At 46.1% G+C, this 21,416-nt stretch overlaps 7 protein-coding genes across 7 annotated transcripts; 4 read left to right on the forward strand and 3 right to left on the reverse strand.

Moving 5' to 3' along the window:
- Positions 1–756: 756 nt before the first annotated feature.
- Positions 757–1,774, reverse strand: CLUP02_06578 (uncharacterized protein; the record flags this gene model as incomplete). The annotated part of the gene is made up of 2 exons (XM_049285577.1): positions 757–1,378; positions 1,443–1,774. 2 exons carry the CDS (start codon positions 1,772–1,774, stop codon positions 757–759), a joined length of 954 nt encoding a protein of 317 aa, XP_049142720.1.
- A 15-nt stretch (positions 1,775–1,789) lies between these two features.
- CLUP02_06579 (uncharacterized protein) lies at positions 1,790–3,027 on the forward strand (the record flags this gene model as incomplete). Its single annotated transcript, XM_049285578.1, has 3 exons — positions 1,790–2,138; positions 2,611–2,648; positions 2,728–3,027. The coding sequence occupies 3 exons, from the start codon at positions 1,790–1,792 to the stop codon at positions 3,025–3,027; spliced, it is 687 nt and encodes a 228-aa protein (XP_049142721.1).
- A 1,006-nt stretch (positions 3,028–4,033) lies between these two features.
- CLUP02_06580 (uncharacterized protein) lies at positions 4,034–4,336 on the forward strand (the record flags this gene model as incomplete). The annotated part of the gene is made up of 1 exon (XM_049285579.1): positions 4,034–4,336. The coding sequence occupies one exon, from the start codon at positions 4,034–4,036 to the stop codon at positions 4,334–4,336; it is 303 nt and encodes a 100-aa protein (XP_049142722.1).
- A 7,035-nt stretch (positions 4,337–11,371) lies between these two features.
- On the forward strand, positions 11,372–14,087 carry CLUP02_06581 (uncharacterized protein; the record flags this gene model as incomplete). The annotated part of the gene is made up of 8 exons (XM_049285580.1): positions 11,372–11,816; positions 11,874–12,232; positions 12,330–12,467; positions 12,534–12,563; positions 12,634–12,694; positions 13,434–13,765; positions 13,827–13,976; positions 14,025–14,087. 8 exons carry the CDS (start codon positions 11,372–11,374, stop codon positions 14,085–14,087), a joined length of 1,578 nt encoding a protein of 525 aa, XP_049142723.1.
- A 119-nt stretch (positions 14,088–14,206) lies between these two features.
- Positions 14,207–15,471, reverse strand: CLUP02_06582 (uncharacterized protein; the record flags this gene model as incomplete). The annotated part of the gene is made up of 8 exons (XM_049285581.1): positions 14,207–14,324; positions 14,399–14,487; positions 14,550–14,637; positions 14,677–14,769; positions 14,842–15,028; positions 15,095–15,147; positions 15,201–15,219; positions 15,267–15,471. The coding sequence occupies 8 exons, from the start codon at positions 15,469–15,471 to the stop codon at positions 14,207–14,209; spliced, it is 852 nt and encodes a 283-aa protein (XP_049142724.1).
- Positions 15,472–15,579: 108 nt separating this feature from the next.
- Positions 15,580–18,978, reverse strand: CLUP02_06583 (uncharacterized protein; the record flags this gene model as incomplete). The annotated part of the gene is made up of 13 exons (XM_049285582.1): positions 15,580–15,677; positions 15,744–16,176; positions 16,773–16,844; positions 16,908–17,135; positions 17,205–17,481; positions 17,562–17,627; positions 17,707–17,728; positions 17,800–18,000; positions 18,080–18,111; positions 18,179–18,253; positions 18,312–18,557; positions 18,633–18,838; positions 18,907–18,978. 13 exons carry the CDS (start codon positions 18,976–18,978, stop codon positions 15,580–15,582), a joined length of 2,028 nt encoding a protein of 675 aa, XP_049142725.1.
- A 149-nt stretch (positions 18,979–19,127) lies between these two features.
- Positions 19,128–21,071, forward strand: CLUP02_06584 (uncharacterized protein; the record flags this gene model as incomplete). The annotated part of the gene is made up of 10 exons (XM_049285583.1): positions 19,128–19,190; positions 19,306–19,454; positions 19,493–19,541; positions 19,597–19,905; positions 19,958–20,106; positions 20,164–20,230; positions 20,287–20,464; positions 20,493–20,700; positions 20,758–20,877; positions 20,942–21,071. 10 exons carry the CDS (start codon positions 19,128–19,130, stop codon positions 21,069–21,071), a joined length of 1,422 nt encoding a protein of 473 aa, XP_049142726.1.
- Positions 21,072–21,416: the final 345 nt, after the last annotated feature.

Raw genomic sequence — 21,416 nt, forward strand, 5'->3', positions numbered from 1 at the left:
ATACCAACTTCGATATCACTAGACCTTTTATTCACTTTGTCCCACCATCGTTCCCTGCGTTGAGCACAGTTCTTCAGTGACTTCCTAATTTTCCTATAATTTGCTTGTGGCCTAGCATATTGCAAGTAATCGAGTTTGCTTTAAGTGGCACGGCGATTGGTATGCGATCTAGATACCCCCCACGACGTAGACCTGATTTGTCAGTGGCTAGAACGGCATGACATTCTAGATGCATCCTTACTAGTAACATGCCGCTTGACTGTGCTTTTTTGTTCAGACCTATCGACTGTTTGGTCCAAAGATTCTTCTCCGCTTTCAATGCAAGAGCTAAACAACTGCCAAGACTGGTATAGGGACGGGTTGGCTGTGACTCGATGAATGTACACCCTTGGAGCGCGTGGCAATTGTTAACCTGAGTTTCGGGCCCCACAATGACTTGACTTCCTGCCTACTTACCACATCTAGCACTACTTGACAACTCAAGTGATGTGTTGTAGCACCGGCTTCAAGAGTCCATGTGCACATCCTTGTCAGTTTGTTCGGTATCGAACCATAATATAGTTCGGATTCAAAACTATAAACCGTGTAGATAAAATGCCTGCCATAGCTTGTTGCGCTGCAAGTTTGTTCATTTGTCGTAATCCGCCATCGTATGTCAAACGCCGGGTGAACTCTTGAGTATGTACATTTTCTTCGCCTTGATCCAACCTTCTTGGGACTGTCTAGTCAAGTAGCTCAAATCAACTCAACCAAATATCAACCTTTCTCTCGACTTCCCGGCATCTCGTGTACTGTTGTTGGTTGTGTTTGGATGTCGTCACCATACAGTTCATATTTCCGTTCCACAACTGGCTGTGCTGGCAGTTCAAACTTCCGACCCTCAAAATTAATCGGCTCAACATGATAGACAGTCGTAGCCTCGAGTTCTCTGGGACTCCCGGCCTTTCTTGCTCTCCTACGTCGCCTCCAGAGCATAAAGACCCCACCTAGTAAAACCAATACTCCCAGAACGACACCAACCGACACGCCGACCGTCAACGTAAGGGGTGCGCCGGATGATTCATCGCCATTGCCTCGAGGTACTTCTGTATTTGTGGAGGCAGGTAAATTCTGTGTGATGGTCTGTGTAGTCGGTGGAATCGTGATGCCGGGATTGCTCACACTGGTCGAGCTTGTAGGAAAATTGTAGCCGTTGATGGGGACAGCCCAGACCGTCAATGTCCCTGTTTTTACCACGGTGCCAGTTGCAAAGTGAGTTTGTTTACCCCCAGAAGCCGTTAACGATTGATAAAAGATTGTCTCGCCTGCCGTGACTTCCGATAAACATTGTGAAGGGAACACGGGTAGGGTCGGTTGTGGAACGTGGAATGTATAGTCTCTGTGTTTAACATATTAGTTCGAATGTTCTTCATGATATTGAAAGGTCGGTCGGGAGAACACACTTAGGGCAGCAATACACATGTTGCAACCCTCCATCTTCAAGACGTGTCTGCGCGGCTGTGTATGCTTCAGGGCATACAAATGTTGGCCCCAAGGCGATACTCGTTGTCTGGCTCAAGGTTTGAAACCACCACGATGTCACTTCTGGTGGAAAACATGACGCTGCGCTGTCGTCGATATCCTTTCCAAAATACGGATCCCAGGCTAACACGGTGCCCGCATCCAACTGGCGATAGAATTGCGCAGAGCACCCGATGGCCTGTGGCCATGGGGTCGAGAGTGGATAGTAAACTGTCGGCCGGCCGCTGGCCGTCACCAACGTGGGAGTCGCCATCAAGAATCCGGGATCATGGGAGAAATGGAAAAGGAAGAAAAGAAGCTAAAAGGAGAGGTGTACGGCCGTCTAGAAGAAGGCGAAGCGGCAGCAGGAGAGACATGGCGTACTGCAATGCTACACCAACCTCTTGGGGGCGAGCACCTCATCTTAATGGGCGCAGCAACTGAGCGCTTCATCTTTGATTCAAGACGTGTTCAGCTCGTTGTTGGAAACCGTTGTTGGTGCCCCAGATTGGGAAGTGACCCGGTTTTGCAGGCCCAAAAGAGCTTCGCTCTGGCAAGGGCCCTCGTAGGAGGGGCCATGCAAGGGGCTTATCCAACCTATGAAGGTTGGAGTGAAAAGTCGTTGTTGGTTACAAATTGTAGAGCGTCCTATGAGAGTCGATCTTGGCACCTAAACGAAGTTATTCAAGCAGGCCTCAACATGCGGCACAGCACATCACAACGGCAACCATCAGGCCGTGAAGCACAAAAAGTGGCCCTAGAGCGCTTAAGTCGGCGCTTCTGCCCTTCTTGTCTTTCTGCAGATCTTCTGCTGGTCATCACCTCATCTTCTTTCAATAAGGTAGTCGTCCCTCTCCCGCATTCCCGTTGCAGACGATCCAAACTGTTGTGGTCCTTGACTCCTTAATACCCAAGCAGCGGCGCAGCCTGGCCTCTTGTCTGCAACCTGATAACCCTGCCATTGGTACCGTACCCGGATTACCCGAGATCTGCCGCCGACGATGACGAAAACTCCTATTCTGCAGCACCGAAGGGCTGCCTCACATGCCCCCAAAGCGCGCCGATCGGGTGGATGCGCGCTATTGATATTCATCCTCGCTTGCATTCTAGCCTTCTCGTTTCTGAAAGGCGGCGAAGTATTCCCACAGGTTAGTCAAACCTGTCGCTGAATCATCACCTTGGGGCGAAGGAAATAGCTGCCATATGCTGGATCTCGAAGCTGACTAGGAGCAGTATGACCGATACCTCAGCGCATCAAGACAACACGGTGTCAAGCCGGTAGCAGATGACACGGGTCCGCCTAGCAACCTTCCGCCTATCAAGGACGTCGACCCTTCTGCGGTGAATGCATTCTTCGCATCAGACATACTCTCGGAGATCTCCAAGCAGGAACCTCCTGTTGTTTCTCAACCAGAAAGCACATCCAAGTCCAAAACATTGCCGAATGTGTCTGAAGATGCCGATTTTTATGCATCCGATGCTTTATCCCAGCTGGAGCAAGAATCAAAACGTGGGAAAGGAAACTAAAGGGCAGATCTCTGATAGCATTATGATGGAAGGGAAAGGGGAGGTGTGTGATTGAAATCATCAAACCCACGCCTATATCGGAATCCCATTCGAGTATCTGATCCATGATACCCTGAGTTCTTCCAGCCGCCAACCAACTACAGGGTTAGTGTAGGCTGAAACTCTAATGTGAGCAGCAACTATTCCATGGTGGTGAAGTCGAACACGCCCAAAATGTTGAATCTACCAGCTTAGATTTCCCGAACACCCTACCCCTACCAACTAAACGATCAGGATGAGTTCACGCGCGTCACACGATGGAGCTGAGGTTGATGTATGTTATTGTTGGTAGCTTAGTAATTTTTCTTCAATGCAGTTATTTCCACTTTGGATGTAGCTAACGTCTATAAAGTGGAGTGTAGCGTTCCTAGTGATGAGGCTATTTAGTGCAGCATATCGACGCCGAGGTGTATGATATGGCAGAATAAATATTCGAATTCATTCTCAGTCAAAAGTCGAATGCTGTATTCAGAAGATCCTCACATGTCATGTTAAGTAGACTGGAGGTTCGAGGTAGACGCGGCAGCATCCGATATACCTCGCAGGAGACGATCTTGAGGCAGGTTCTGGGTTACTACTGCACTCTCTTTCTCGGATCTCTTTCAAACTTATATGTAACTTTTGGCTATTTCAATGAGTAGAAGCTCCGCTAAATCTTGACAGAGATGTTTGATTTGCCGCACGAACAATGAGGTGGCGATTATTCAAGAGTTCATAGATGTCGATTGGGCTTTGGATAGTAAACTTCCAGGAGGAGCACCCATCACATACTCTGATAGGAAGAATTGGCTTTATTACTTTTGAAAGAGTTCTCTCAAAGATGTTGGACTTGACCACTTGCTATCGCTTAGATTGATGGAACATAAGGTAGGCGATACCAGTGTGCGACCCAAATGCAAGCCTTTCGGAAGACTCTGACACCATCGAAGATTAGTCGTTACATGTACAAATCTTTCTGGGCGGGTGCATGCCGGTAGAAAGGGAGAGTATCGTGATTACCATGAAGAAGGTCGTGACTTCACTGAAGCAAGCTCATTTCAGGCGGCTAATGCGATCTTTACTGGCATTCGTTAAGACTGCAGCAGCCGTCATCGGTGGGATATTGGGAAGCAAAGCGGCGAAAGCATCGCAAGTCGACGATTCTTTGCCCACGAGCGAGGCTAGACTTACCCAGCACACCGACTCCCACGGATGCCTCCAACAAGACAACAAAACCATAATCAATACGTCAGGGATAGCCGCCTGCCGTCACCAGATGGAGTCAGCCTAGGGGGGTTGAACTGTTCCTTTTTTATCAAGACGATGATTATCAAGTACCTACATCGGTCGACATATGACACTAAGAAGATAAGCAGCAACTTATCATGACAGACGCCCGATAAGTTCAACTCTTCTACAGTTGTGAGTGCTCGTTTGGGGGCAACTATCATTCAATATGATGCCTTATACCAGGTGCGTAAATCTTAGATACTATTTGAAGCCAGGCGTAAGTAAGCGCTAACAGACGGGTCCCCAAAGCCGCAAACCGAAGTCTTTTACACTGTTGGTATCCCTATTACAGGGTAGTTGGTTCGAACCGTAGTTGACGAAGAGATTAATTGAACTATCTAGATATCTGCGTAGGTATAAAAAGGAGGTTCTAACCGTAGGTTAGGCTAGCTATAATAATCGTAAATAGGGCCCCTAATTAGCCCCTGCGCAGTCGGCTATATACCGCGGTCGAATTAGACTTCTAATTTAATACTAACTTTCTCTTTCTTTTATCAATTTAACCGCTACGGTTAGAGGTATAATTCGACCTCGGGCCCGTCTACTAGGTCGTCTCTTTTTCCCCCTTTTCTCTATTCTTTTTGTGTGACTTATCCCTTTATTCGTATAGTAACTTTTCTACTACTTACGAATTACTCTAATCCCTTGTTTAGTACTACTTTTATAAAAGCGTCTGCGAGGTTATTTTTATTATTAATCTAACGGATCTTAAGTATCTCGCGCCTTTCGTACGATTACCTAAGGGCTATAATATCGATTATAAGCCTCTTTTCTTTTATTATTCCTAATTTAACGAGGTATTCGTATAGCGAGTAAGAATTAGTATAAATAACCGTTAGAATAGGTAAAAGGCTAATTCGATCAGTAATCTTTTTTAGCATTATTAAAATCGCATAAGAGAGGTTAACGCCGTTAACTATACTATAAACCTCTAACGCTAATATACTTCTCGTTACTTACTTACTTTTAGTTAACAAATAGTAGATTATATTACTATATATAGTAAATTCGCTCTCGCCCATACTCTCGTTAGCTAGGATAATAATATACCCTAATTACGAAGTAAGGTCGTTATTATTCGTAAATAACCTATTAATAAAGACGTAGAGCTTACTAATTATAAAGTCGATCGGGTAGTAAACGAGACCTCGATCGAGATTCGTTTATTACTACTTAAGCCGCTTATTAAGTACCTTAACGTCTCGTTCGGTTAGATTTATAACCTGCGCTACCCTAGCGTAGTTAAAAGTTACCTCGGGCTAATAAATACTCGTAATATATACCCCTCGCGCAAGCTTAGCCTTATACCGCTTCTTAATATCGGTTACGTTCGGGTCGACGAGGTTAATCTTCTCGCCCTACCCCTTTTATTAAAAAACGACGGTTTCCCCTTCGATTATAAAAATCCCGCTATTAAATACTAAGGGGGTATTTATTATAAGGACCTTTTTTAGCTTCGCTACAAAGCCCGCTTTTTAGAGCTCCTTATCCTCCTTTTTTATAAAGTTAATATCAGATAGGCCTAATATATTATCGGTTTATATTCTAACGATTTTAAATTAGTTACCTTCGTACTCCGCAACTAGTAAGTACGGGTCGTACGTAGAGGTAACTATTAATAGTTAATTAATATAAAAATCGTAGTAAGTAGCCTACTAATAGGTACCCGATTCTGCGAGCCTATATAGTAACTTAAGCACTTTAATAATCATACTTTCTAGGTACTTACTAGCTATTTCCTTTAGTAAATAGGCTAGGATTTTCTTTATAAGCCCTATGGCTGATTGGGTATATGCCTAGGTAATATTACGGCTCTAAATCTCGTATCCCTTCTTTTGTAGCGATGCTATTAGTACTATTATTAATCGTTAGCTATAGCGCTATATAGTGGGCGATTGTGTAAGTAGCGTTACCTTTTCGACGTCGCTGTACCCTTAAATTACGTATCTAGACTTTTCGTATAGTTAGGGTATTCCTTTTTTTTTAATTTTATAAACTATTCGCGATTTAAATATGCGGAGGTTTATATACTTTTTTAGATCGTAGAGGATAAATCGATAGACCCCTCGATCGCGCAAAGTATCTACTTTAATAAGATCTGATCCCTCATACGGCTTTTTAATAGTTATAATTACGCCTTCCTTACGTAGTTTAACTACTAGCTCGAAATCGGCTTTCTTTTTTATTATATAAAAGGTGTTAATTACCTCGTCGCTAGTAATAAATTGCCGCGTTAGTACTTACCGTCGTAGTCTCCTGCGACGTATTAGTGCCCTTTTAGCAATTTCTTTTTCCTTGTTATCTATTAGTACTACTACGACGATTTTGTTAAGGATAATTTCTTATACCTCTACCGCGGGTTATATAGCTTCCCCTAGCTCTTCTTTTTCTTATAGGCTAGAAATTACCTCGATAGGATTTATATAATATAGTCTGACTACCGTAATTAATACCTCGAGTGGCTAGTTACGATCTCTTACGACTATATAAGAACGCTCGTCGACGGAAATTAATTTATATAGCCCAGCCCATTGTTAAGTGATTTCGTACTATACTCGTATATCCGAATTTAGGGGCATATCTAAATTAACCCCTATATCGGGCCTATTGCGCATAGTAATTACTTTATTAACTTACCTTTTTATACTTACCTCGCGCAGTGCCCGTATTACTTTTTCGACTACTTAAGCTCGCTAGCTTACGTTTAGCAACGGTAGCGAGGCTAAGGTCGTTCTTAGATATACTCTAAATACTAGAAGCGTCGGTATAAGCCCGTTGGGCCCTATAGTATCGTTATAGCATTTAAGTACCGTCTAGAGGTATTCGTCATCGTCGGAATCGGGATTTTCCTCTTTAATAATTTTAAACGCTCTTTTTAACTACTAGTGCGCCCTTTCTACCTTTTTAATACTATAGTGCGCTTCGACGGGCACGACTTTTAACTATATACCGTAAGCCGTCGTATTTTCCTTAAATTCTGCTAACTTAAAACTAGTACTAGCGTCGGTTCTAATACCGTCTAGCGGTCCCTAGTATATATCGATCTAGCTTTTTCATAGAGCTACCCATACTATTTTTGCTTATAAATCCCATAAGAATTGCCCTACTTAGAATAATATAGCCTCGTCGATTATATATAGGACCGGTCAACTATTTAAATAAAAAATATCGACGACGATCTCCTAATTAAAGTTGAGCTTATCACGCAATTTGAATTTAAATCTACGTGGGCTTTGCGCATTTATTTAGCATTAATAGCATACTTTCGTTAACTACTCTAGCGCCCCTATTTTAATATTATTATTACCCGAATGCTTTAGGAAGTTATATAGCCTCGCGACCGACGGGTAGCTAAATCTCTAGTATAGTCGTCTAAGCTTACTTTCTATTAAGTAATTAATCGACTTCGTATTATTAGTAAGCCTTATAAACGCGTACCCCTATCGTCGTTCGACTATTTCGAAGTACTTACGGCTAGAGATTTTGTTCCTCGTATTATTAAATATAATACCTAGTCGATCTATATTTTTTAAATATAAGAAAAATGGGGTATTAACGGGTAGGATATAAAAAGTTATTGTTCTGAAGTACGTCTCTACTTCTACTATACTTAGGGCAACGATTTCCTTACTTAGGCCGAAGCTAATCCTCGCAATGCCCGCTATCGACGTATTAAGCGTTACTAATACGATTTTCTATAGCGCCTAGAATTACCCTTTTCTTCTTATTAACTATTACGATGCCCTAGTATTTAGGATAATCCTATAAAAATTATCTAGGCCGTACCTTTCGTTCGCGTGGAATGCCTATATAAGCTTAGTATTTAAGTAATCTAGGTAGTATAAAAAGGACCCCTCTAGCTACCCCTAGAATTACTTAGCACCCTATCTCTTTTCTTTAGATATTAAGAGAGTAGAATTCTGCGCTATTAGATTCGTCCTTTTACCTACCTCTATATCCGTCGTCTAAGGGACCTTCCCTTACTATCTATAAATAAAAGCCTGCTTATTAAGGGCTTCTACTACCTTTTATTCGTTTAGCCTCGTATATCCTCCCGAGGCTAACGGGGCGAAGAAAGAGTAATTAATATCGTCGACTTCGTCGTAATCTAATTCGTTAGTATAGGGGGTAAGATCTTCCTTATTTTCCGAATCTTCTATAGGGTGCGGGTGCTTTAAGCTACTAAATTAACTACTTTCGCTAGGTTCTATACCCCCGGATTTGCCCTTATATATAACGAGGAATTAGTTAAATCAATAAGGGCTAGTTTTACTATTTACTACCCTCGATTTTTTATATTATTCGTACGATTTAGCACGCTCTTCCTCGGAGTAATTACTTAACTAATATCTATCCTTTTTATAAATAAAATACTACTTCTTCTATTACCCTGCTCGCGAGTTAAATCTCTACCTATTTAACGAATCTAGGATTCCCTACTAGCGATTACCGTACCTAGCTTCCTTTCTTTTCTTATTATACGTTCGGTCGACCTAATGCTACTAATAAGGGCCGTCGTATACCTAGAAGTAGGTTTAGCGCGGCATTCTCGCCTTAATATTAAAGCTAGATCTTAGCCTCGAGTAGAGCGTCTCGTAGTCTTCGGGTGCTTAGTATAGAGTTATTTTTACCTTTAGAACGCGCTAGACTACGGTATAGAAATATCCGACTTTCTACTCGTTAGTCCCCTTATTTAGCTAGGTTTTCGCTAGCTTATTAATTCGATCGATAAGCTCTTCGAGGATTTCTACTCGCGATTTGCCCTCTATTATCCTAGCTATAGATATAAAAGAAATCGCTCGTAGCTTAGATAGGAGCTCTAAGTTCTTATTATAGGTCTCGAAGCGGCTTCGGATTACGTTAATTATACTAAGAAAGTCGTTTCGATCGAGATTACGTACCGCTTCGTAATAGTAATTAGAGGCTTTACCTATAAGTACGATATTAACTACCGAATAGTACTAGTATTCCCTAATTCTAACTTTTTCGTAGTAATCGTAAAACATCGTTAGGGTTTCTTATAAGACCTTATACTTCCCCCTAGAGTATAATTTCTCTTTTGGGAAGATCTTTTTAAGGTCTATAAACTGCCTCGTATTTACCGCTAGATTTTCGGTATCTATATGCGATCCCTGCGTCGCTACGTATTATTAATAACTTCGGGTAGTCTACCTCCTTTCTTACTAGCCGATTAGTACCGAATTTCGTATTAGTAGCGGCGACGAGCTATAGATCGAAATAGGCAGAATTATCGATTATTATACTTCTAGTACTATATTTTACCTCTATATATCCTTCTACGACGACAGATTGCTATTAGTAATTATAAGAAGGAAATCTAGGTCGTTTACCCTTTTTCTAAATTTGTCAAAGCGATTATACGCCCTATCGACTTATACCTAGGTCTATATTACGAATTCCTCCTCTATAATCGTCGCTACTAGGATTTTATAAGGTTCTCGCGATTATAATTGCGCTAATAGTACCCCTTGCTTATAGAAAAATCTATTAACTACTTTTGCGATTCCTGGGCTTGCGCTTGCGAACTATTTATCTAGCTAATAACTAAGGTCGTCTACGATCTTATAGAATAGGGGTTACCCCTATAGCCCCTTTTTCTTATAGACCTTAGTTAAATAGATTAATGCCGCGTTAATTTACTCGCCGTTAGGCTAATTTACGATTCTATATATCTACGTCCCCTAATAGTCCGAGTTAATATTTACCTACTTATAAGGGATAGGGATTCTATCTAGGATCGGGTTTCGCCCTCTCCTTCTTTACCCTAACTCGCTAAGGGTCGTGCCCTAGCTTATACCCGTATTAATAGTTACTAACGTATTTAACTTTAACGGGGATATATTTAATCCGCGCGCTAGCCGTAGTAAATCCGTGCTTTTGCTACCCGACGAATTTATTAGGGTCTAGGAGATTCCTATTTCCTCTCGCCGTCTCGCTACTACTCTCGTTTTTACCCTCTTTAGTAATTATTACTACCCTTCTAGATCGCTAGCTATCGTACCTATTAGGATCCTCCTTTTTGTTTAGTATAAAAGGGTAGGTTTTAGTAGTTCCTTTTTTTAATAGTAGCGGTAGACGTTTATATTACCATAAGACGATATAGTAATTAATCTCGGGATCTTTATTAGTTACCGATTTCCGCTTTTCCGTATACTTCTAGCCTCCTAAGCCTCGTGCTCTCCGTAATCTCTAAATCCCCTCCTCCCTCATTAGACCGTCCCCTATACTATATTCCTAAGTAATACTCGGGGGGTAGTTAAGGGAGCTACGGGGAGGTCGTCTAGATCGTAGGCTTAAGGTCGTACCTATAAGATCTTAGTAATAGTAGACTTTTTCTATATACCGTAGATCTCTTAGCTTAATAACTCCTATATACTTCTTACTACGCTAACTAAGAATATCTATATTTAAAAATCCCTTTTCTTAATCGCGCGGTGCTCTTTTATACCGTACTATCAAGCTCGCCCGTCGCGCTAATTAACTAGGCGGGTAGTCGCTACGTAGGTATTTCCTTTTACTAATTTAACTAGTTAATTTCTAATCGCGGGCCGGCCGTAGAAGAGTTATTTAGTAAAAAGGCTACTTAAGGCGACGGTAAAAAACTAGTCGCTTAAGCGGTTCCGTTAATTAACGTAGTTTAACGTAATAAACGTCGACCTCTCGTAAGTAGTAAAGGGCTACGATTACTCGATTCTGTATAGTATTTAAGAATCGCCCCCTTTTTCGTCTACTTCCGTAAGGTTAATTAGTACGAATCTCCTATCCCGTGTAGTATTAAAAAGTCGTCTTTTTTACGTAGCGAGATACCTTACCGATCTATAATAGTAGAATTTAACCACTAATTAGTATTAGTATCCCTATTATAAGGTAGTTAGTTCGAACCGTAATTAACGAAGAGATTAATTAAACTATCTGGATATCTGCGTAGGTATAAAAAGGAGGTTCTAACCGTAAGTTAGGCTAGCTACGATAATTATAAATAGGGCCCCCAATTGGCCCCTGCGCAGTCGGCTGTATGCCGCGGTCGAATTGGACTTCCAATCCGACATACACAAACGATGATGGGCGTGTCCTCGGAGTGAGTATCAACGATGCTCTGAGCTCAAACTATGAAGAAGACAGCATCAAGAACATGGTGTTGAACTCCCGTGTCAACAGTAGCGTCGCAGCATATTGGCCTTGGGTTGAATATCAGGAAAGCAGTGGTGAAATCGTCGAGGTGCGAAATCGCCTTAGGACTGAATTCTCACCGGCAGCTGAGTGGGACAAGAAGAGACTCAATATCTCTGCGGATAGTGATAGTCGGCTGGCGTTGGTTCCACTATCGACCAACTTCAGCAAGATTGCTGTCCAAGGAGGTTATGGGATATTCTACCAGGTTAATGCAGCCTTGGTTGCGCTGATACCGGACCTTGGATCCGATGAGCTCGCTACTGATTATGCGGACTCATGGCCTACAGGTGTGTTGCTGCCCTTTCCTGTACCGGATGTTCATCAAATAAGCTAATCAACCAAAGACTTCCCAGCTGTCACAAATATGCCAGGAGGTGCACCCTTTGCTGCGTTCTCAGTTGCCAGAAGTTCAGATACTCTGCAGAGAATATTCACTTACGTCCTTTACCTTGACAACGATGCAAACATCAACGTCATTTACAACGATGCCTCCTCCTGGAAAACGGCTCAACCAGCTACCTTGAAGGGTGTTGACGCCGACACAGACATTACCTGTCTCACTATGGCCACGACGCACCGCGACTCTTTTACACAAGAAGTAGTACTTGGAGCGCAGTCTTTCGATCCAAGGTGCTACTTCCAACGTGAGGGCTTGGTCAGAGAGGTGATTCTGACTAATAACGAGTGGGTGGATAATGGAAACGTGCCCATACCGTAGGAAAGAAGGACTAGACACGTTCTACACGTTGTATACGTATGAAGCATTTGCTAGTAAAGATTGATGACTGAACTCTATCTAGAAATATGTCAATAAAACTCTGACTGGGATTCAGAATCGAATGCAGACACAATACTTCGATGAAAATCAAAGTTGTAGGGTTTGTATCAATATGTTCGATCAAAGCGAAGACAAATATCAACTACATTTATGTGTAGTGGTATAATCATAGCTTTTCGCCGTAAACAGAGGGTTTAATTGAAACGCGAATTGCACATGGCAGTAGAAAGGATGGGTGTGCCGAAAGTGGACTGTTGTATGAATTTCTAAGGATTGGAAAATATTTCAAAATACCTCCGTCAAATCGTGACAACGGTTTTTGATAGAATCAACAGAACTTCATGGGAGCGCGGATACCAGTAGCAAGTTTCTCTGAGTTCCATCAAGGTGACAAAAAGAACTTTAAGAATGGCCTTCAGCTCCGGGATCATTTCATATTACTGCAGACAAGACCTTGGGGACCGTGTTTCAATTTATCTGACTGAACTTTTGTAGTATAAAGTTGCATTTATCGCACTTCCAATGACATTGTCGATGTTGTTCGAAGAATATTACAAGGATAAAAAGCATGCAATCAGTCGAAATCGATAAATCCCATTTGGCTGATCCATGGTTTGAGTTCCCCTTGTCAACCCTCGACCTAGTCCTTCAAGTCCAGCTTTGAAGGCATTCGAAATAGGGACTTGAAGCATGCTATAGAGACAAAGATTCAAGTACGACCTTTAAACCTCGAATCATGGAACTTTTCACGTGGAGATGTCCAAGGATCACTTGTGTAAGGTAGGCACCCAGCTACATGCGGCGCTAGCGATGTCGGCTGCTGTTGAAGCTCTGCAGATACGGACTATATTAATCCCAAGTCACGTGCTTGCTTCACTTCCATAGCTCAATAGAGGAGCACGATAATTCGATCTGGCCAAAATAGAACGGTTGACATTGCTTCATAGCGTCGATATGGGAACCGCGTGTCTTCCATTAGCACTCTGCTCCAATTGAGGTACTTTTTACACCCAACTTCGGCGGGCTGTTAGGATATAAGGCGGCGCGCCACGCAACGCAGGGAAGGAAAAACTCAAAAAAAAAAGAGCCAGTATTCCTTAAGCCCCATCAGATGAACTCTTCACAGCTGAAAAAGAGCACACTAACGCTTGGCATCCACCGGTGGCCGAGCTTAACAGACTCTTCGGGCCAGGTACCATTTTCCTCACACCCTGGCTCAGCGCTTCAGAAGGCCGGTCTGGGAAACGCGCGGCCACGGACCCTCCTATCCCCATCTTCGAGTCTTCGACTCGTCACTCGGCGGGAAAAGCCTTGGGAGCTTCTTCCTCTTTGGGTCTCTGGGTCGGGTTGAATAATACCCACGTACCACTTCCGGAAGTGCAATCACGATTCGGGACGTCCCTGGCGAGGCTGTGTTACGTGTATCTTTCGATGCTTGTGGAGAATTTTGCTTTGGAGGTAGAACGACGTAAGGCTAGGAAGAGAAAGGGGACCCGACCGTTCAATGAGGCATGGCAAGGAGCGTACCTTGATTTGGGGCATTGGGCACAGCGAGCATGTGCAGCACAAATCACCCGCCCATCGCAAAACTTACTTGAAAGTCACACAGGGCACATCTGACGGCTGTAGCCGACCTCCCCACTGGGAACGGATAAGGCATTTTCAGCTCGTGGCAAAATAACTCAAAAAAAAGAAGATCAGAGATGATCAGGGACAGTTCGAGGCCTTGGGGATCCTCTCTCGGCTCTCTATGGATGACGCAAGAAGCATGCGTGCCTGAGATATTTGCGGGAGACGGGGTCTAGAACTTTTTTTGGCCCATTGAATTTTTAAAGGCTGGGCGAGCGTGAGAGACGCGTTCCCAGTTTACTGTGGGGGAATGGTTTGTAAACATCAACATTAAGCCTTGTCTCGTCTTGACACGTACAGCGGCTGCATCTCGATGATGCGGGAAAAAAAGACATCTGCACGCGCAAGAGCGGATGCGAAGATGACTTCTGTAACGGCCGAAGAGAGACTATCGAAGAAACCAATGCAGGAGTTTCGTCAGGATGTTCAAGTGTTCTTTGTTCCAATGTTGACGTTCGGCACATGGAAAGGGGGGTGCGGACGCGGACGGGCGGGCCATCGGCGACCGGATCTAGAACTGGCATTTTGCTCCACAATTCAGCAGCGAAGTTCTCGATCTTGTCGTAGTCGGCGACATTTCAGCTCACGTAAAGATACGGAAACGACACTGTACTCCCGTACTGTCGTCCACGGCAGGCGTAAGCCGGTCTTCCGGCCTTTTCGCTGCGGGCTGCAGGGGGAAGTTTGTAACTTCGTGGAGACTTGGTTCATATTAGTGTAGTGCCTCGGGGATGGGGCACCATGATCCTGAACGGTTTCCATGTGCCTTGCCGTGGTTCGACTTTCCTATGCTAGATCGAACGTTCGGTGTTAGGGCTGTGGCATTTTGGTTCCTGGATCTCTCCTAAATCAGCCCTTTACCGGGGATATGGGAATGCAAGGCAGCCGGAATAAGATGTATGCACGGCGGCAAAGTTCTGTCTCCTTGGTATACGGCCGCCATGATTCCCAAAGTGAAGAAAGGTTCAAGCCCGACATACTTCGATGCTCTATTTTCGTAAAGGAAGCGCCATGAATCAATCCTGTTTATGGGACTTTTGCTCGTGATGATATGGAATTTCACCAAGCTGAGGATCAGGAGCCATGTCTTGCCTAAGCAAGGTGGCGCTCATTTCCTGGAAGACGTGCCTGAATTCCAAGATTATTTCCCTCGAACACTGGGCTGTTGGGTTTGGAATATGTAAACATGGTGGAAGAACCGTGTCGGAGCTCTGCAATTAAACATGTGAGACCCAGTCTCAAATCATGGACGCGGGATGTTCACAAAGTGAGAGGGGAAATGTCTGAGAAGTTGGTGTGTTGAAAGTCATCCCATGCCCCAGACCCCAACGTTGCTCAAATTGAGATTGCTGATGTAATACGACGGCACGACGGTAGGATGTTCTGATTTTCAGACGAAAAAGGACGCCGTTCAATCTGTTTGCATGTCGAGAAGGGCGGGCCTCGGGCGTTTCTGGGGGCGTTGGATGAGGCACTTGGCTAGTGATAATTAGGGCGAGGGAACTGGCGGGATCTGCGGCAAGGCCAACGGACATTCAATACCTACCTAGATGAAGCCTAAGCCAAGCCAAAGCCCATCTTTCATTTCGCGACGGAGGATGAAGCGATGTTGAAGGGTCGAAGCCATCGCTGCCGTGGCCCGTCTAAAGCTGTACGTGGCGACTACAAGGCACCTCGTTGAACAGGCGACGCCGCAGAAGAAAAGTGAAGAACTGGGCCTTGCTCCTGTGCTTCGGCTTTTCTGATTATCTCGATGGGCTCCCACCCGAGATGGCCGTGATCGGGATCCCCATCCGGCCGCACGCACTGGAAGGATTGGGGGCGGATTTGACAAGTTTCCACAATCGAAACTGGCCGAGCTGGATGGCGGTTTGGACTACTGTGAAGATGGGACGACCGGTGTCATCAGTCACTGGCTGGCGCTTTGCCTTGGTGATTCTCGGGCTAATATGTCTCGCTCTCCTTGGAACTCTGGGCAGCTGGGCTTGCAGAGGGAACTGGGAAGGTGTCCGCGGACAATGACTCGACCCCTTCTCCAGAGCATCCACAGCGAGGAACGGCACAAAAAACTGTGGATAGAACTGAACGCTGCTGGAGGGGAGAGGGGGATTGCCCCTGCACCAACGCGTCTTGGGAGACGGGGGGAGAGTTGTCGGCATCTTGCAATAAACAGCGGGCGAGGATATCCTGCCAGCAGCTCCCGCTATTCTGCCACCAGGCTGTGGCTTGACCTCCGCTGCCTCCGAGCCCGGAGCCCAGCTGCCCACCTACCTACCTACCTACCTACCACACTTACCTCCAACTACTACTTCGTCGACCTTGCCGTCGCTGCCACTACCGCTACCGCTGCCGTTAATTAAAGCTATTCTTAACGTTAATATGCCGTAAGAAGGGAATAATCGCAAAGTTAACGATCCCTTCGTCTACTAGCGCCGTCGATTATAATAAATACGGTTACGTAAAGTATAATTACCTATTTTATAGCTAGCGCTTCTCTACCCTACCTAAGGTTAGAGTAGCGCTTAACGAGGCTACTTACGAGACGGCGGTTATAATTAAAAATAGTAATACCTCGCAGAGTTAACCTACCTAAATAAGTATCGTAAATCCTTAACCTCGTTTATAGACTACTACTAGCAGGCCGCTGCTAGCTTTTCGAGCGAGTTAATTAAGTAGCTAGGTAATTAGGCTAATTCGACAGAATCGTCGACTTAGGCTAATACGTCGATTGCCGTACTTTTTACCAAAATAATTCAAGTCAATTAACGGCCTCTGATTGGCCTAACCTACTCGAATGCTGACTACGCAGAGCCCAGCTTACGTATATGCCTGAGACCGGCGGTCGTGTGGCGGCCGCAGCCACACTTGGGGGCAGAATAGCGGGAGCTGCTGGCAGGATATCCTCGCCCTAAACAGCGCAGCCGCGCAGCGAGAGAGATCGAGTGGTTGATGGCTAGTCCGTTGGCGTCACAGTCAAGAATGGACCCATGGAGCCCTCGGGCGGCGGTGCTTTTAGCAAGTCCTGGTTCGGGAACCCGCAAAGCAAGGAGTAACGTAAACCGGGAGCCGGGAACCGACTCGAGATAGGAAGCTCGGGGAGCCGATCAACGGAGTTTAGAGATGTATTATCTCTGGGGTCTGGGACCCTGGATTTGGCTTGAGAATTGGCACGTCGGGCTCTCATCACCAAAAGGGGGTTCTCGGCATGAGAGACAGGTCATCAATGATGAGAGTGGTTTTTCTTCGTATTAATCAAGAGAGATGGGACCCGTTGGAACGCTGCGAAGGTTCTTTGCGGCAGTGCCGGAGGTTGGCGGCGGTATTGGTTTCCTGAAGGATGCCGCTCGGGTGGATGAGATATGATGGTTTTGCAACTTGCAACTGTGAACTCTACGAAATCCAGCGCCTGCTGCCCGTCGCATCGGATTATCCTGCCGAGGGGTTGCTTCTCTGCGTCTGAAGGTTTGAGCTGGAGGAAATTGCGGTCTGTGAAGTTTGAAGAGACGGGCATGTAGGGCGAATTCACGGCACAGGGAGAATCGTTGCTTCTTCAGGGGGTCTGCTTACATGTGCTATGGTTAAAGGGAGCTTTTTGTCACTTGGAAACGGCCCCCAATCAACTTACGACAGTCGGACACTGAAGACGCAACTCGCTGAGCCTTGGTGAGGGAGAATTTGAGAAGAGGACCATCTGCTGACACATGCTCCGAGGATTAGAACCCCTCGGCCTCTTTACCTGAAAAGAGGAGTTGCAGGCCGGAAAGGGCCACCCTTTTCCCTCCCTGAACCGCTCTGCCAGAAATAGTTCACAGAACAGCAACATCGTCCATCAGAGCGAAGTAGCGATTGGACGCGAGACCGACGTGTAGAACGCCTCATGTTCTGGAAGAATGCAGTCTCGATGAAATCCCGCATCAAGAGACGCCATATCAATCCCGGCTGCACATCGCGAAAACCGAGAATGCTGATTCTATCCAAAGTCGCGGGTTCGAAAAAAAGAGCACATGGCCAGGCATTCAACATCATCTCCTCTTTCTTCGCTAGCATCTCGGCACCTGCCTGGGCTTCAATAGCGTGCGTTGGTTTGGATTTTTGCATATAGAAATAGATCCCAGCTTAACCTAGTTAGGCCGTCCATGTCACGCAGTATTTGTGTGTACTGAGTATCGGAGGGACTTCCATGCTTATTTCGAAATACACGTACATAAAAATTGTTCTATCGATATCAATGAATGATCAGACATCTCGCCTGCAGGAAGCCAGCGAGCAGCCCACAGTAACATGACGTGGGTTTTCCTTCTTAATTGATTGTTGAGGCTGTGCTAAGAAGCAACATCAATATCAAGCAAGGAAAAAGTAACGCATCCCGGGTCACCCCAAGCAGGTACCTGCATCGGATGCCCGAGTCTGCGGACGACTAAGGACAAGCTTCTCGATTAAGCGTTTCTTCCTCGAGAAACCCACCCCCTCTGTTCCGCAGCGGCCCAGGATATGCGCGTTCAATTGATCACAACCGCTGTCCAACAGCCGCCCAAAGCCACTGAAGAGATAAAATTCTCCAGTTGATGCAGTGGTGCTCAGGCGGTGCTTCTGGCTCCTCGAGGTGATGGTCCCCTGGGTCCTGGGAACATGGGAGGCAGAGGGTCGAACACGTTTTCCTGGTGCGTTGGATGATGAGTCCTCATTTGCTGTCTACGTTTTCCCCATTCCATCCACGCTGCCCTCGTGGAGAGTGGTGACTGGTCTTCTGATCTCGAAATAGCCATCATCAAACTGTTCCTTTTCGTACTGCACGGAGCAAGAGGCGGACAGGAAAGCTCCTTTCACGAGGTTATGTGCTGGCTTTGGCGGAAAGACATGACCGGGACCTTCGTCCTCAATCTTGCGTCTGATGCAAGCCACCTGCACACTGTCACTGTGAAGTCCTGCTTGTGAAAGTTGACAGACACAAGACAGTCCAGAAGACGAACCGGCATGCTGCAAGCCTCTCTGTAAGCCTTCTCCCAAGCCTCTTGGCTCGGCCGCCCGTCCTCGTATCCCATCCACACTTCTGGGGTAGAAGAGGGAGAAAGGGGTGGCGTTATCCAAACCAATCTCGCCGCTGTCCTTCTGCCGTGCACGGCGAGCGAAGCAGCAGGCCTCGAGGCCTCGCTGGCAATTGCATGAGCCGTTCGCTAAAGGCGCTGGAATAATGCATCGATGCACAACGTTGGCCCGTCGAATAGTGAATGACCGTTGTGTACGGACTAATTGTGTAAGTATCCGTACTTAGGTATGCACACTACTTTGTACGGGGCACTGGCGAGACTGAAATCCAACGGTTCGCGGCATCTCGACTACGTAGTAATCTCTCATTCGACCATCACCAGATAGCCGGCCAGACCGGCCGATTTCTCACGCACGAAGCTGCACGTTTCCTGTTCCCCCAGATAATACTCCTAATTCTGGCAACATCCAATCTGCCGTACCCATTGCATTACCCGCCCGGGTTCTCCATTTCAGTGGCTCCCGTCCCCAGGTGTTCAAGCCTTGGTGTCGGACAAGATAGGGTGATAGGATCCTTCGTACGGATACGATAGCTGACGGCAGCAACCCAACCCAAACGGTACAACCAACCGGAATATTAGCTAATACTATAAGTTGTAACTAATAGGCGGTAGGCCTCGTCTGGGACGGTCAGCCACCGTTGGTTTCTCGTTTCAAGTTTCAGCCTGCGACTTTTGGACTGCTGCCCCCTCTCCTCCGACGAGTTTCGTTTCCCCCCCTGTGCCGTCGTTTGGGGCGACGACGGCATGAAGATTTGCTGCCCGTTGATGATCATCAGGGACATAGCAGCGGCCAGCTATTACAATACCAATATCGCTCTGTTACGCTATGAAGTCGTCGGCAGACCCGTCATCGTCATTGTCAGCAGTCAACTGCTGGGCATGTGCTGGCCACTACTGCATCTCAGAGATCCAAGCCAAAACGTCCGTCCGAACAGTCAAGCGGGAAGGAATTAACAGAAATAAAAAAAAGCAGGGCCGAATCCTCCCCTCTCACGCGGACGGGTACATACGTCCAGCTGGCCCGCAAGCTGCGCCTGCAACAAAGAAGACGAGACGAAGAAGAAAAGAAAGAGGGACTCTGAGGGAGGGGGAAATAGGCACGACCGAGCGAAGGTTCATCCTGTCAGGTAATCCGTGGCACCAGCGGCAAAAAAAAATGCAACGGACGCCGGTGCTCAGGCGTCCCGCCGCACAAATCATGTACGGACGGGTACCTGAGTTTCTGTACGCTCACTGTGGTATTACTGTTCTGTACTCCGTATGGTGCTCTGTATGGCACACACACACTCTTTTTTATCCCAGTCTCATCCAAAAGCATTCTTGGGTGGTTCTGTCTGGGATGACCGTATGCACGCCCATGCGCGTGACACCCTGACAATCAGCGTCAAACACACGGCCCTGGCGGCAGCAGGCGATGAAAGAACACACGCCGGAAGAGAGAAAGAAGCTGTTCTTCATCTAGTATGGGAGCTGCCGTGTTGTGTGGTTGTACGGCAGATAACCGTTAGCAGAGGAGTTTTCCTTCGCGTCTTCGCTTTCGCAACCACGAACCACCTCCTATTCTGACTTCAAAGCGAAGCGAACGGCACATTCGGCAGATCGTACACGAGCAGAGAAGATTCCACGGTTGGAAGCGGCCGATCGGGATGCGATGCCCATGAGAAGATCGCATCCTCGAACAACGAACAGCGCTCAGACTTTCTACAACACAGTTATGTCTTCACAACTCAATGCCGCTGTTCATAACTCGCCGTGGTATCATCAATGATGTAGCGAGTGTGTCAAGTTATTCACCGCCTCCCCCTTTTCCATACACCCCGTGCACAACATCAGATTTATGAAGGCCCGCGCGATATTTTCGCAGGAGGCATCGCACACCAAGAGCTCGTGGTGGTGTGTCGCATATGTGGAGGATTAAATTGGAAAGTGGATCTGATCACTCGACGGCTCGCGATAGCGTGTACCTTGAACAGTCCGTCAAGTTGAGTTCATGTTATGACAAGCTGAGGCCTCCCACCACTTCATCTAACAAACTTCAGTCTCTTCAAACCGTACTCAGTACCGCCAACCCCCGTTACAGCCCATGATCTGCACAGTCAACTGCGCCCCTGACGGTAATTCTTGTTCCTGAATTCTTGCTCGGGAAGACCCAAACATGGCTCACCCCTGTCGCACTACTGCGGATGTATCCAATCGACGCCAACGTTGGACAACAGCACGAAAGACCTGTACCCAATTGAATCTGTTCGGATGGAGCCAAAGCCAGGCGCGGCATGAAGCCATTGGATAACGGCCGCGTCAAGTTCTCGCTCGACTATTCCCAAAACTGCCTGGAGCCGTGGATTCTCTTCCCCCCGTTTTCCCTTTCTTCCATCCCAGTCTGTTCACAACTTCACCCCCGTCTCTGCTCTCTCGCTGCCTCTGTGCCGCTG

This window comes from Colletotrichum lupini, chromosome 3 (genome assembly GCF_023278565.1).
Source record: "Colletotrichum lupini chromosome 3, complete sequence".
NCBI lineage: Eukaryota > Fungi > Ascomycota > Sordariomycetes > Glomerellales > Glomerellaceae > Colletotrichum > Colletotrichum lupini.